Raw genomic sequence first — 14091 nt, 5'->3', positions numbered from 1 at the left:
AAAGAGAAATGATTTATTTTATAATAATTGTTTTAATAATATTTTTAATAATAAAAAATTTAAATAATAGAATTTATCAAATAAATTCTAAAATTCCAGGACCTGGATTTAGTTTACCAATTTTGGGTAATTTACATTCAATGAATAATGAACCACATTTGAAAATTCATGAATGGTATAATAAATATGGAAATATATTTAGAATTAAAATGGCAAATATTGAAACTGTTGTTTTAACTGAAAAACCATTATTAAAAAAAGCATTTATTGATAATTCAAATTTATTTAAAAAAAGATATTTATACTTAAATAAAAATGCTGGTATAATTTTATCAAATGGTGAAGTTCATAATAAAATTAAAACAGCAGTTTTATCAACTATTACAAGTTCCAAAATAAAATCAATTGAAGAACATCATTTTAATAGAGAATTTTTAAAATTAATTGAAATTTTAGATGAATTTGCAAATCAAGGTAAACCAGTTCAATTAATTGGAATATTTAAACAATTTGCTTTAAATATAACTTGTTCACTTGTTTTTGGATCTTCTTTTCCTATTAAAGTAGAAAATGATGGTGAAGCTAGTAAATTGGTAAATGCAATTAATAATTTTTTAAATATTTCAAAATTAAATTTATTTTTACAATATTTTCCTAAAATTGGTAATTTATTAAAATGTGATCCACATAATGTTTTAATTGAAATGGTTTCAGATTTGGTAGATAAATATATTGAAAATGAAAAAAAAGATGATTTTACAAATATTACTATTTTAGATCAATTTTTAAAATTAAATGAAAAAAATGAAATTAATAAAAGAAATTTATTATTTTCTTGCGCAGATTTACTATTTACAGGTGTAGATTCAACAGCAAATACTGCTTTATTTTGTTTATTGGAATTAATTAATAATAGAAAATATCAAATAAAGTTATTTGATCAAGTGAAAAATAATCATGGTGAATTGATATTATTTAATTCAAAATATAATAATAATTTCACATTTTTAAAATCAGTTTTATTAGAAACCTATAGACTTCATCCTGCTCTTCCTTTATCTGCCCATTTTTTAAATGAAGATGTTGTAATAAATGATTGTAAAATTGCAAAAGGTACTCAAATTATTTTAAATATCTATTCCTCTCATAGATCAAATAAACAATTTAAATCACCAAATGAGTTTATACCAGAAAGATTTGAAAATGAAAATGATGAGATGGATTTAGTTACATTTGGAATTGGTGTTAGAGATTGTATTGGTAAATCAATTGCCAAATCCGAATTATTTACAATTTTAGCAACTTTAATTAACCGTTATGAATTTATTAATCCTAATCCATTAGTTCCTTTAAACAAGTGTGGAACTTTTAGTATTGGTGTTTCATGTCCTGATAATTTTATATTAATTAAAAAAAGAAAAAAAAAAAAATAAAACAAATTTTTTTATTTTTTTATATTTTTTGGAAAAATTATGTGTCCCAAAGCCATTTAAATTAAAATAAAAAATAAAAAATAAAAATAATAATAAAAAATAATATTTATTTTTAAAGGAAAATATATAATATATATATAATAATTAATATTATATATTCATTTAACTAATTGATTATTGGGTTGGAATTGAAATAAAATATTTTCCACTAAAAATAAAAAAAAATTTTATTTTTTTTTTTCTCAAATAAAAAGGTTTTTGAAAAAAAAATGGGTAAAAAAAAAAGAGATAATTTAATTTTTTTTTTTTTTTTTTACATTAAATAATAAAATTTATGGAACCAGATATATCCTTTTTTTTTTTTTTTTTTTTTAATTGGAGACTTAAAATTAATTTTTATAAAAAAAAATAAAATAAAAATAGTTAATTGAAAACCGATAGATGAAAAATCCAAACTCTCCAAAATTTTATACCTGTAAAATAATTATTTAATTCACTAGTAGTATTTATTAATGAATTATTGAATTAAGTGTTTTTTATAAAGAAAAAAAAAATAAAAAAAACTAAAAAAAAAAAAAATGCAAGAAACTATTTTTAATAATAAAATAACTACAATTAATTTTAAAATTTTATTTTAATTCTACCACCTTCATATTAATTAAAGTAATACTTAATAATTTTTTTTTTAAAATAATTTTATTTTTGTAAATAAAAATTTTAAAAATCTATTTTGTTTGTCAAAAGATGGATAAAAATTTTAGAAAAAAAATAAAAAAATAAAAAAATAAAAAATATAGTATTTATAATAAATTAAACAAGTTTAGATTATTAAACTAATAAGAAAAAAATTAGGAAACTATTAATATTAACCAATTTTTAAAAAATATAAAAACCTCTCAATAAAAAGATTTTTTAGAAATGATTTATTTTATAATTATTATTTTAATAATATTTTTAATAAAAAACTCTAATTATAATATCCCAAATTAATTCTAAAATTCCAGGACTGGATTTAGTTTACCAATTTTGGGTAATTTATCTACAATAAAAAATGAACCACATTTAAAATTACAAAAATTGTATAATAAATATGGAAATATATTTAGAATTAAAATGGCAAATATTGAAACTGTTGTTTTAACTGAAAAACCATTATTAAAAAGCATTTATTGATAATTCAAATTTATTTAAAAAAGAGATTTATACCAAAATGGTAATGCTGGTATAATATTATCAAATGGTGAAGTTCATAGTAAAATTAAAACAGCAGTTTTATTCACAATTACTAATTCCAAAATTAAATCAATTAAAGATCATCATTTTAATAGAGAACTTTTAAAATTAATTGAAATTTTAGATGAAATTGCAAATCAAGGTAAACCAGTTCAATTAATTAGTTTAATTAAACAATTTACATTAAATATAACTTGCTCACTTATTTTTGGGTTTTCCTTTCCTATTAAAGTAGAAAATGATGGTGAAGCTAGTAAATTGGTAAATGGAGTTAATAATTTTTTAAACTTTTCAAAATTTAATGTTTTTTTACAATATTTACCAAAAATTGGTAATTATTTAAAATGTGATCCACATAGTATTTTTATAGAAATGGTTTCAGATTTGGTAGATAAATATATTGAAAATGAAAAAAAGATGATTTTACAAATATTACTATTCCAAATCAATTTTTAAAATTATATGAAAAAAATGAAATTACTAAAAGAAATTTATTATTTTTATGCAGATTTATTATTTACTGGTGTAGATTTAACTTCAAATACTGCTTTATTTAGTTTAGTGGAATTAATTAATAATAGAAATTATCAAATTAAGTTATATGATCAAGTGAAAAATAATCATGGTGAATTGATTTTATTAAACTCAAAATATAATAATAATTTCACATTTTTAAAATCATTTTTATTAGAAACATATAGACTTCATCCTGCTCTTCCTTTATCTGCGTTTACTCCTCATTATTTAATTGAAGATGTTGAAATAAATCATATTAAAATTGCAAAAGGTACTCAAATAAATTTTTCAAATCACCAAATGATTTCATACCAGAAAGATTTGAAAAAGAAAATGATGAGATGGATTTAGCTGCTTATGGAATTGGTGTAAGAGATTGTATTGGTAAATCAATTGCCAAATCTGAATTATTTACAATTTTAGCAACTTTAATTAATCGTTATGAATTTATTAATCCAGGAACTAATGGATTTGGAAGTTATAAAATTGGCCTTTCATGTCCTGATAATTTTATATTAATTAAAAAAAGAAATAATAAAAATTAAAAAAAAAAAAAAATAAGATAAATAAAAAAATCAATCTTAATTTAACTTTATAAGTCATGTTTTATTTTTTAAAAAAAGTTAAATTTAAAAATAATTTTAAAAAAATTTTACATTAATACTATAATATTATTATTTTTTTTTTTTTTTTTTTTTTTTTTTTTTTCCACCACAAAGTTTTAAAAAAATAAAATAAAAATAAATAAAATAATATTAAATGATAATAGTATAAAAATAAAAAAAAAAAGAAGTCCAATGAAAAAAAAAATATCTAAACCCACTTTTTTTATTTTTTTTTTTTTTTTTGAAATTTCGTGTGGTTTATGACAATGCTACAAAAAATAAACCAATAATAATTTAAAAGATAGATGATAAAATATCAATAATTTTTAAAGGAAAAAAAAAAAAAAATATAATAATTAATATGTATATAATTTTAAAATAAAATTATTTTAAAATTATTTTAAAATTATTTTAAAATTATTTTATTTGAAAATAAAAAAATAATTGAAATAGTAAAATTTAATGGCATTAATAATTTTTTATTAATATTGCAAATTCAACTTTTTACAATAAACATTTCAAATATATTTTCTAAACATAAAAATTTTATATATGTGTATATATGGAAAAAAAAAAAATAAAAAATAAAAAATAAAAAAAAAATAACAAAAAAAAATAAAAAAAAATAATAATAAAAATTATTCTTTTGCGAGATCGAATCGCGACCAGGGTCCGAATGAAATTTAAAAAAAAATAAAGAAAAAAAAAAAAAAAAAAGAAAAAAAAATTTAAAAAAATAGTTTTGTTTTTTTTTTATTTTTTAAATTGACACTTAAAAAAAAAGTTTTTTTTTTTTTTTTTTTTTTTTTTTTTTTTTTTTTTTTTTATTATCTAGACTTCTTTTTGTTTCCACATAAAATAATAATCAAAAAAAAAAAACAAAAAAAAAAAAACAAAAAAAAAAAATAAAAAATAAAAAATAAAAAAATAATAATAAAACAAACAAAAAAAAAAAAAAAAAAATAAAATCATTACCACCCCCTTTGTTTGAATATAATTTAAATTTCACCAACAACAAAAAAAATTCCACCAAACCCCCACACACCACCATTCTTCTTTATATAAATAAATAAATAAATATATGTGTTTACTTGTGTGTGAGGTGTGTGTATAATTTGATAAAATAAAATTAAATTAAATAATAATTATAATAAAAATAAAAATAATAATAACAGTTTGAAAAAAAAAAAAAAAAAAAAAAAAAAAAAAAAAAAAAAAAAAAAAAAAAAAAAAAAAAAAAAAAAAAAAAAAAAAAAAATTCTTTTGTTTTGAAAAAAAAAAAAAAATAAAAAAAAAAAAAAAAAAAAAATGCGTCCGTTAAAAAATAAAACAATTATATAACATCAGCTAAAAACCTATTAAAAATAATTATTATTGTTTATTATTATTATTTTTTTTTTTTTAATTGGAAATTTTATTTTTATTTTTATTTTTTTTTTTTTTTATATTTAGATACCACATTATAATTTTAATACACAAAAAAAAAAGAAAACTAATTCAGTTAAACCCAGTTTCAACCCCCTTTCACTTCAACTCAAATCACACAAAAAAAAAAAAACAAAAAAAAAAACAAACACAAACACAAAAAAAAAAGAGAGAGAAATTTATATAGCAATATTTTATAATTTAATAATAATAATAATAAGTTTATAATGGAAGTTGAACAACAACCATCATATACATCGAATTTTATAATTCATTTAAATGAAAATGAAGATAATGGCATTTCATATAGATCAAGAAAATCTACACCAAAATTAGTTAAACATTATATATTAGGTGAAGTTTTAGGTGAAGGTATTTTTCAATCGATTATATATATATATATATATATATATATATCATTATATATATAGTATGAAATATATTAATTTATTATTTATTAATTATTTTTAGGTGCTTATGGTAAAGTTAAAGATGGCATGGATTCATTTACACAAAAAAGAGTAGCAGTTAAAATATTAAAAAGAGCAAGATTAAAAAAGATTCCTGGCGGGGAAGCATCAGTTTTAAAAGAGATTAATATTACAAAAAAGTTACACAATAAACATATAATCAAATTAATTGATCATTTCATTATAGAGGAAAAAGGTAAACTGTACATTGTCTATGAATATGTTGGTGGTGGAACTTCACAAAATATTTTAGAAAATGCACCAAATGGTAGATTACCACCACACCAATCACAATTGTATGTATTATTTATTTTTTAAAATTTTTATATTTTATTTTTATTATTAAATAAAATATTTTATTAATAATAATAATAATTACAGTATATTTAGACAATTAATTGAAGCATGTGAATATATTCATTCACAAAAGATATTACATCGTGATATTAAACCTGATAATATACTATTTACACATGCAAATGTATTGAAATTGAGTGATTTTGGAGTTGCAGAGGATAGTAGCCAATTGGAAGATTTTGAATGTTTATCAAGAAGTTATGGTTCACCAGCATTTCAACCACCAGAGTTAACACAATTTCAAACTACATTTTCACCATTTAAAATCGATATTTGGGCAATGGGTGTAACATTATACCTTATGACCATTGGTAAATTCCCTTTTTCCGGTGCAAATATGTTTGTACTTTTTGAAAATATCTCTAAATGTAAAATAGAATTTCCAAATGATCTCGATAAAGATTTGGTTAATTTAATTAAAGGTATTTTACAAGTTGATCATATTCAAAGATTTTCATTAGGTCAAATTAAAAATCATCCGTAAAGTATTAAATAAATAAATAATAATAATAATAATAATAAAACTATTTAAATAGATAAGAGAGAGATAAATATTAATACCTTTTTTTTTATTTTCATAAATTTAGGTGGTGTATTAAATATATACCAGAGGTAGAACCATTTGTGCCATTATTAGAAGAAAGTAAATTTTTACCATTAGAGATGGCATATGGTGATGATGAAGGTGATGATGGTGGAGGTGGTAGAGGAGGAGGAGGAGATGATGAACTTATTTTTGGTTATGAAAATGATGGAAATACAATAGATTTACAAGATCCAGAATATATACCCTCTATATCAGTGGGTGATCAACCACCATCAACTCCAATATTACATAGTAGTGATCATCATCATCATCATCATCATAATAACCAACATCAACATCAACAACAACAACAGCAACTACAACAATCACAACAATTTCATGGTAATGGAGATAATAATTTATTATTTGATTCAAATAATAATTTAATATTTGATTCAAATAATAATTTATTATTTAATACAAATAATAATGAACATTTAATTAATGGTTTACCAGTGCACCCAATTGAACTCGACCCTGTAAATATTAAAAAGAGTTCAATTGGTACAAATATTTCTGATGTGGCTTTAATTCGTGAGAATTATATATGCTCTGATAATGATGCTAGTAGTGGTCAAGATGATGAAGACTATTCAGATGATAATGAAATTAGTGGTGAAGATTTAAATCCAACAAATCACCACCACCACCGTGCTGATAGAGTTGGCTCACGTGATAAGAGTTCAAGATCAAGTAAAAGAAAGAATAGTAGTAGTAATAATAATAATAATAATTCCACTTCTCCAAAAGTTGAATTTAATCCAAACCGTTCTTCACCTCAACCACCTTTAAGAAATTCAAGTAATAGAAGGCCAAAAATTACTTTTGAATCTCCACATAATAAGTCAAAATGTATCATTAATTAAGTTTTTCAATTAAAAAAAAAAAAAAAAAAAAAAAAAAAAAAAAGATGAAATATATATATCATCATTTTTTTTTTCCAAGTTTTTTATTTTATTTTCCACCTTTTTTTCCAAATCACAAAAAAAAAAAAAAAAATCAAAAAAAAGAAAAAAAATGAAGAAAGGAATGAAGTTCTCAAACTCAGAACATTTGTGAAGTTGTCATGTCTACCACTTTTTTTTTTTTTTTTTCTTTTCTTATTGTACATAAAATTTATATACATTATCAAAATAATCATCTTTAAAATAAAATTTATTTACTATTTTTAATAAACTAATTAACTTTGCATATGCGATTATATTTTATAATTATTTTTTTATTTTTATTTTTCCTTTAAAAACAAAATTATTAATCAAAAAAAAAGAGTAAATAAAAATGATTTTATAATATTTTGAAAATAAATTATTAAAAAAAAAAAAAAAAAGATAAAGTTAATAAAAAATGTGGTATATAAAAAATTATAAAAAATATTGGATATTTTTTTTTTTTTAAAAAATTGAATACCCAATTAAAATTTTGTGTTTAATTTTAATATTAAATAAAAAAAAAAAAAAGATTTATAAATTTAAATCACTTTTTTAGGTTTTACATGGTTTTCTTTTTTTTTTTTTTTTTTTTTTTTTTTTTTTTTTTTTTTTTTTTAATAAATATTTAAATAAAAGTTTTTTTTTAATTTTTTTTTTTTTTTTTATTTTTTTTTTTTTGTGGGAAATTATTTTCATTTTTTTTTTTTTTTAAAAAAACGAATAAAAAAGTGATTGCATATTTGTGTTTAACATAAGCAAAAAAAAAAAAGAAAAAAATTAAATAAAATGACAACTAATACAATAACAACATCTTCAATGGTTTTATTTAGAAGATTAATTAGAGAAGGTACAAGATATAATACATTTAAATATGATCCATGGTGGAGAACAAATGTTATTCAATTATTCAGAGATAATAAAGATGTTACTGATCCAAATGAAATTAGATCATTACAAGATAAGGTTAAATCATATAGATATTTAATTAAAAGTTCAAAAGATTTAAGTGTATGAATAAATTAGGAAAAGTTTAAAAAATTATTAATTAATAATTAATAATTAATAATTAAAAAAAAAAAAAAAAAATTATACAAATAAACAATATTAATATTTTATATAAATATATTTATGTAGGAACTTTTGGATTCATATAATATTGGTCTTTCATCAAGACAAAGAGTTGAAAAATCTTCAAATAGAGTTGGTTTAACTGTTCCAGAATGGCCTGAAGATAGAGATAGAAGAATTCAAAAAGAGATTGAAGAATCAATGCAAATTGGTAAAAAAATAGATACTGACCAATTTAAAAAAATATAATTTAAAAAAAATATAATTTAAAAAAAAAAAAAAAAAAAAAAAAAAGTTAAAGTAAAAAAAAAAAGTGTAGATAATAAAATATAATATAAAATTAAAATTTGTTTCATTTGTAATTAGTAATTTGTTATTCTATTAAAACTAGTTTTTTAAATTTTATTTTCTCATGGTTTTATTAATTCACTTCAAGTTTGTGTGTGACAATTAATATTATTAATTTTTTTTTTTTTTTTTTTTTGCATTGACATTCTTATTATCAGATATTTTTTTCAACTTTTTTTTCAATTTTTTTTTTTTTTTTTTCCAGCTATTTTTTTTTTTCAATTAAGGGGTCAGTGTCAGTGCCAGTTTTTAAAATAGTCAGTGTTATTTGATTAACAAAATTATTTAGTATAAAATGAGGGAAATTTATAATTTTTTTCATTAACAAACAAACTAAAACAATAACAAATAACAATTAAAAAAAAAAAAAAAAAATGCAAAGTATTTTAACCCCAAGATATACTGCCTCACCTGTTTCAAAACCAAAAATCATTAAGTTTATTCCTTATACAATCAAGAATAGCTCCTCTCTTGGTCAATTCCCAATTCTTAAAGTTTTTTTAATAATATTAAATATTTAAATTTTGATATACATGACCCAAAAAATCAATTAATTAGAAGTTCACCAATATCCATTTCGTTTATCAAGAAAAGAAATTTTTCACTCTTTAATAGTGTCAGTGTGTTTATAGCCATTAATCAAACATTAGAATTCATTTGGTTTTATAAAATAAAAAAATAAAATAAAAAAAATAAAGAAAACATGTATAATATTTTAAAAATAAATTTAAAGAAAAAAAAAAAAAAAAAAAAATATTACAATTTATCATATAATAAATCGAATGGAAAAAAGAAAAATTAATTATACAATATGGCAGTTTGATTTTATTTTATTTTTTTTTAATTTCCACCTCTTAATCTTAATACTAAATGAAGAGTAGATTCCTTTTGAATATTATAATCTGAAAGAGTACGGCCATCTTCTAATTGTTTACCTGCGAAAATTAATCTTTGTTGATCTGGTGGGATACCCTCTTTATCTTGGATTTTAGCTTTAACATTTTCAATATTATCAGAACATTCAACTTCTAATGTGATGGTTTTACCAGTGAGAGTTTTAACGAAAATTTGCATACCACCTCTCAATCTTAATACTAAATGAAGAGTTGATTCCTTTTGAATATTATAATCTGATAAAGTACGACCATCTTCTAATTGTTTACCTGCAAAGATTAATCTTTGTTGATCTGGTGGGATACCTTCTTTATCTTGGATTTTAGCTTTAACATTCTCGATATTATCTGAACCTTCAACTTCCAAAGTGATTGTTTTACCAGTAAGAGTTTTAACGAAAATTTGCATACCTCCTCTTAATCTTAATACTAAATGAAGAGTAGATTCCTTTTGAATGTTGTAGTCTGATAAAGTACGACCATCTTCTAATTGTTTACCTGCAAAGATTAATCTTTGTTGGTCTGGTGGAATACCTTCTTTATCTTGAATTTTAGCTTTAACGTTCTCGATATTATCTGAGCCTTCAACTTCTAATGTGATGGTTTTACCAGTAAGAGTTTTAACGAAAATTTGCATACCACCTCTTAATCTTAATACTAAATGAAGAGTTGATTCCTTTTGAATGTTGTAGTCTGAGAGAGTACGACCATCTTCTAATTGTTTACCTGCGAAAATAAGACGTTGTTGGTCTGGTGGGATACCTTCTTTATCTTGGATTTTAGCTTTAACATTCTCGATGTTATCAGAACCTTCAACTTCTAATGTGATGGTTTTACCAGTGAGAGTTTTAACGAAAATTTGCATACCACCTCTCAATCTTAATACTAAATGAAGAGTTGATTCCTTTTGAATATTATAATCTGATAAAGTACGACCATCTTCTAATTGTTTACCTGCAAAAATTAATCTTTGTTGGTCTGGTGGGATACCTTCTTTATCTTGGATTTTAGCTTTTACATTTTCAATGTTATCAGAACCTTCAACTTCTAATGTGATGGTTTTTCCAGTGAGAGTTTTAACAAAAATTTGCATACTGAAATTATATTAATATTTTATAATTAAAAATAAATAAGTAATAAATAAATAAATAAATAAATAAACAAATAAATAAACAAATGATTTTAATAATAATTTTAAATTGTTGTTATTAATAAAAAAATAAATAAAAAAAATTTCTTTTTATTGTTTTTTTTTTTTTAAACAATTCTTAATTTTTTAATAAAAAAAAAAAAAAAAAATTAATTTAATAATTTTCAAAGAATTTTTTTTTTTTAAAAAAAAAAAAAAAAATCTTTATCTTTTGAGTCATGTCGACAAAATACTGTTAATTGAATTGGTGCTATATTTAAAACCAAATAAAAAAATAAAAAAAAAACTAAATAAATTAAATTAAATAAAAAAAAGTAAACAATTGTAATAAAAATTCTAAATAAAATGTCTATAAATTAAATAGAAAACTGTTATATATATTTATATACCTTGTGTTATTATTATTTTTTTTTTTTTTTTTTTTTTTTTTAAGATATTACATTTTAATGCAGTATTTAAAAATTTGATAAATTAATCAATTAATAAAACTGTATTAATTAAATGAATTATGGACCACGTTAATTTGCAGTCCACCAATTGTGTTTTTTTTTTCTTTTTTTTTTATTAATATTGATTAATCAGTGTTTATCCATTAAAGGAAATAAACAATAATTAATAGTTTATTTATTAATTCTAATTTTAAAAAGTAAAGTAGTTATTTGGTAATTTAAACTAAAAAAAGAATTTTAATTTTAAAATGTAGTAGCCATTGGTTTTTATTGTATGTTTATGGCTACCAAGACGAAAATAACAATTTTTTATAAAATACGAAGTTCGGAGACCCCATCTCAAACAAAAACGAAAGTTCCGAACCAGGATTGAACTGGCGACCTAACGATTTGCAGTCGCTTGCTCTTCCACTGAGCTATCGAAACTATTGATGAAATTTAAAATTTTTAGCTATTCTCGGCTTTTTCCTTTTTAAGTAAAAAGTTTTGTGAGACTTAAAATTATTTATAATAAAAAATAGATTTAAATAAAAGTAATAGAATTAGTATTAATAAAAAGATAATAATCAATTATAATAATAACTTAAAAAACAAAAAAAATAAAAAAAAAAAAAAAAAAGGTCAAAATTTTGAATGGTGCAAAATCCACTTGCCAAAATAAAATTAAAAATAAAAAAAAAATAAAAAATAAAAAAAGAAAAATAAAAAAAACCCATTTGTTTTTGGAATAATTCGTATCGATAAAAAAAAATAAAAATAAAAATAAAAATAAAAATAAAAATAAAAAATATTAAAAAAATCAAAATTAAAAAAAAAAAAAAAAACCATTTGTTTGTGGAATGGTTGGGTCGCAAATTTTAAAAAAAAAAAAAATAATCACAAAACAATCTAAAAAGATCTTTGTTGACGAAATTCTTTTATAAATTCATTTGGTGACCCGGTTTAAAAAAATTTATTTAAATTTAATTTATTTTTTAAATTATTACCCTTTTTTTTTTTTTTCTTTTTTTCTTTTTTTTTTTTTTTTCTTTTTTTTTTTTTGTTCATTTTTTTTAAAAAAAAAAACAAATCAAAAAATATTTTATTTGTAATAGAATAATAAAAAAATTTTCTAATAAATATAAAAATAAAAATAAAAATAAAATAAAATAAAAAAAATTAATTATAATAATAATAATAAAAATATGGAAAGTTTATTACCACAATTTAATACAATATCATTAATTCATCCAATGAGTTCCGCAACTAGTCATCTCCTTGAACAAAGACAATTTCTATCAACTCAACCATTAGTAATCGAATTTGAAGGTGTTTGGGACGACGACGAATCTGAAGATACCCTAGATCTAGAATTAAATTTTTATAATAATAATTTTAAACAAACACAAAATATAAATAATAATAATAATAATAATAGTAATAATAATAATAATAATAACAATATAATTTCAAATGAAAACAATAATATAAATAATTATCAAATTGAAACCATTTCAAAACATTTAAAAAAATTAGAAAAAGAAGGTCATATTAAAATTCCAAAAAGTTTAAATTTTCGTAAAAGCCATCAATCTGGATTTCAAATTAAAAAAAATAGTTTTATAAGGGATAAAAAATTAATTTCAATTTCAAATACAATGAAAAATAATATATTTCATTGCTTAATAAAATAAATAAAGTTATCTCTTTTTTTTTTTAATAATTTTAAATCACCCCGCACTGTTTGTGTGCATCTATTTTTTTCATATTTTTTTTTTTTTTAAAATTTTTTTTTTTAAAATTTTTGGATTGACCACTCACCTTCTTCCTTGAAAAATTATTTAGATTTTTTTTGGACAAAAAAAAAAAATAAAAAAAAACAAAAAAATAAAAAATTGAAATTGTAAAATTTGCGCTGTAATTAATTTTTTTTTTTTTTTATTTATTTTTTTTTTTTTTGGTTAATTGACCATTATTATTTTTATTATTGTTTTATTTTATTATTGTTATTATTTTTTTATTTTTTTTATATTTTTTTATTTTTTTAATATAAACATATATTTGTGTGTCTTTATCAGATCCTTTTATTATCAAGCTTTTTAGTTTTGATGGAGTTTGTAACTAACGATGGCAAAAGGGGGGCGAACTTTTCACATTAATTTATTAACAGCAACATTGGTTGTTTGTAATGTATAGTTTTTTTCAAAAAAAAAAAAAAAAAAAAAAAAAAAAAAAAAAAAAAAAACTCACAAACGATATTTAATTTATACTTACCTATCTAAGATATTATCACCCAACTGTTAAAGGGCAAATTTTTTTTTTTTTTATATTTTTCTATTTTTTTTTTTTTTTTTTATATTTTTCTATTTTTTTTTTTTTTTTTTTTTTATAGTTTTTTTTCCTTTTATGGAAATTATTTTTCTGGAAACTTAAATTTATAATTTTTTTTATAAAAAATAATTTTAATAAAATTTATAAATTAGATAAAAAAAAAAAAAAAAAAAGATATTAATCAATTACAATAATAACTTTAAGTTAAAAACAAAATAAAAAAAAAATGGTGGAAAATTAAAAGAAATTTAAAATGGTGCAATCCTAAATATTTTTTGAAAATAAAAAAAATAAAAAATAAAAAAAGAAAAATAAAAAA

General features: G+C 19.2%; 5 protein-coding genes, 1 non-coding gene and 1 pseudogene across 6 annotated transcripts; 5 read left to right on the top strand and 2 right to left on the bottom strand.

The window, feature by feature from the left end:
* Positions 1-8: 8 nt before the first annotated feature.
* On the top strand, positions 9-3727 carry DDB_G0279631 (annotated as a pseudogene; the record flags this gene model as incomplete).
* Positions 3728-5439: 1712 nt separating this feature from the next.
* Positions 5440-7491, top strand: lkb1 (CAMKL family protein kinase; the record flags this gene model as incomplete). The annotated part of the gene is made up of 4 exons (XM_636471.1): positions 5440-5584; positions 5684-5978; positions 6064-6519; positions 6627-7491. The coding sequence occupies 4 exons, from the start codon at positions 5440-5442 to the stop codon at positions 7489-7491; spliced, it is 1761 nt and encodes a 586-aa protein (XP_641563.1).
* Positions 7492-8340: 849 nt separating this feature from the next.
* DDB_G0279627 (hypothetical protein) lies at positions 8341-8871 on the top strand (the record flags this gene model as incomplete). The annotated part of the gene is made up of 2 exons (XM_636470.1): positions 8341-8562; positions 8689-8871. The coding sequence occupies 2 exons, from the start codon at positions 8341-8343 to the stop codon at positions 8869-8871; spliced, it is 405 nt and encodes a 134-aa protein (XP_641562.1).
* Positions 8872-9344: 473 nt separating this feature from the next.
* DDB_G0279625 (hypothetical protein) lies at positions 9345-9491 on the top strand (the record flags this gene model as incomplete). The annotated part of the gene is made up of 1 exon (XM_636469.1): positions 9345-9491. One exon carries the CDS (start codon positions 9345-9347, stop codon positions 9489-9491), a length of 147 nt encoding a protein of 48 aa, XP_641561.1.
* Positions 9492-9810: 319 nt separating this feature from the next.
* Positions 9811-10956, bottom strand: ubqH (hypothetical protein; the record flags this gene model as incomplete). Its single annotated transcript, XM_636468.1, has 1 exon — positions 9811-10956. One exon carries the CDS (start codon positions 10954-10956, stop codon positions 9811-9813), a length of 1146 nt encoding a protein of 381 aa, XP_641560.1.
* An 860-nt stretch (positions 10957-11816) lies between these two features.
* On the bottom strand, positions 11817-11888 carry tRNA-Cys-GCA-2. Its single transcript has one exon. It is a non-coding gene; the product is annotated as a tRNA-Cys (tRNA).
* Positions 11889-12646: 758 nt separating this feature from the next.
* On the top strand, positions 12647-13135 carry DDB_G0279623 (hypothetical protein; the record flags this gene model as incomplete). The annotated part of the gene is made up of 1 exon (XM_636467.1): positions 12647-13135. One exon carries the CDS (start codon positions 12647-12649, stop codon positions 13133-13135), a length of 489 nt encoding a protein of 162 aa, XP_641559.1.
* Positions 13136-14091: the final 956 nt, after the last annotated feature.

Source organism: Dictyostelium discoideum, assembly GCF_000004695.1.
Source record: "Dictyostelium discoideum AX4 chromosome 3 chromosome, whole genome shotgun sequence".
Classification (NCBI taxonomy): Eukaryota; Evosea; class Eumycetozoa; order Dictyosteliales; family Dictyosteliaceae; genus Dictyostelium; species Dictyostelium discoideum.
This window is presented reverse-complemented; position numbering and strand designations above follow the sequence as displayed.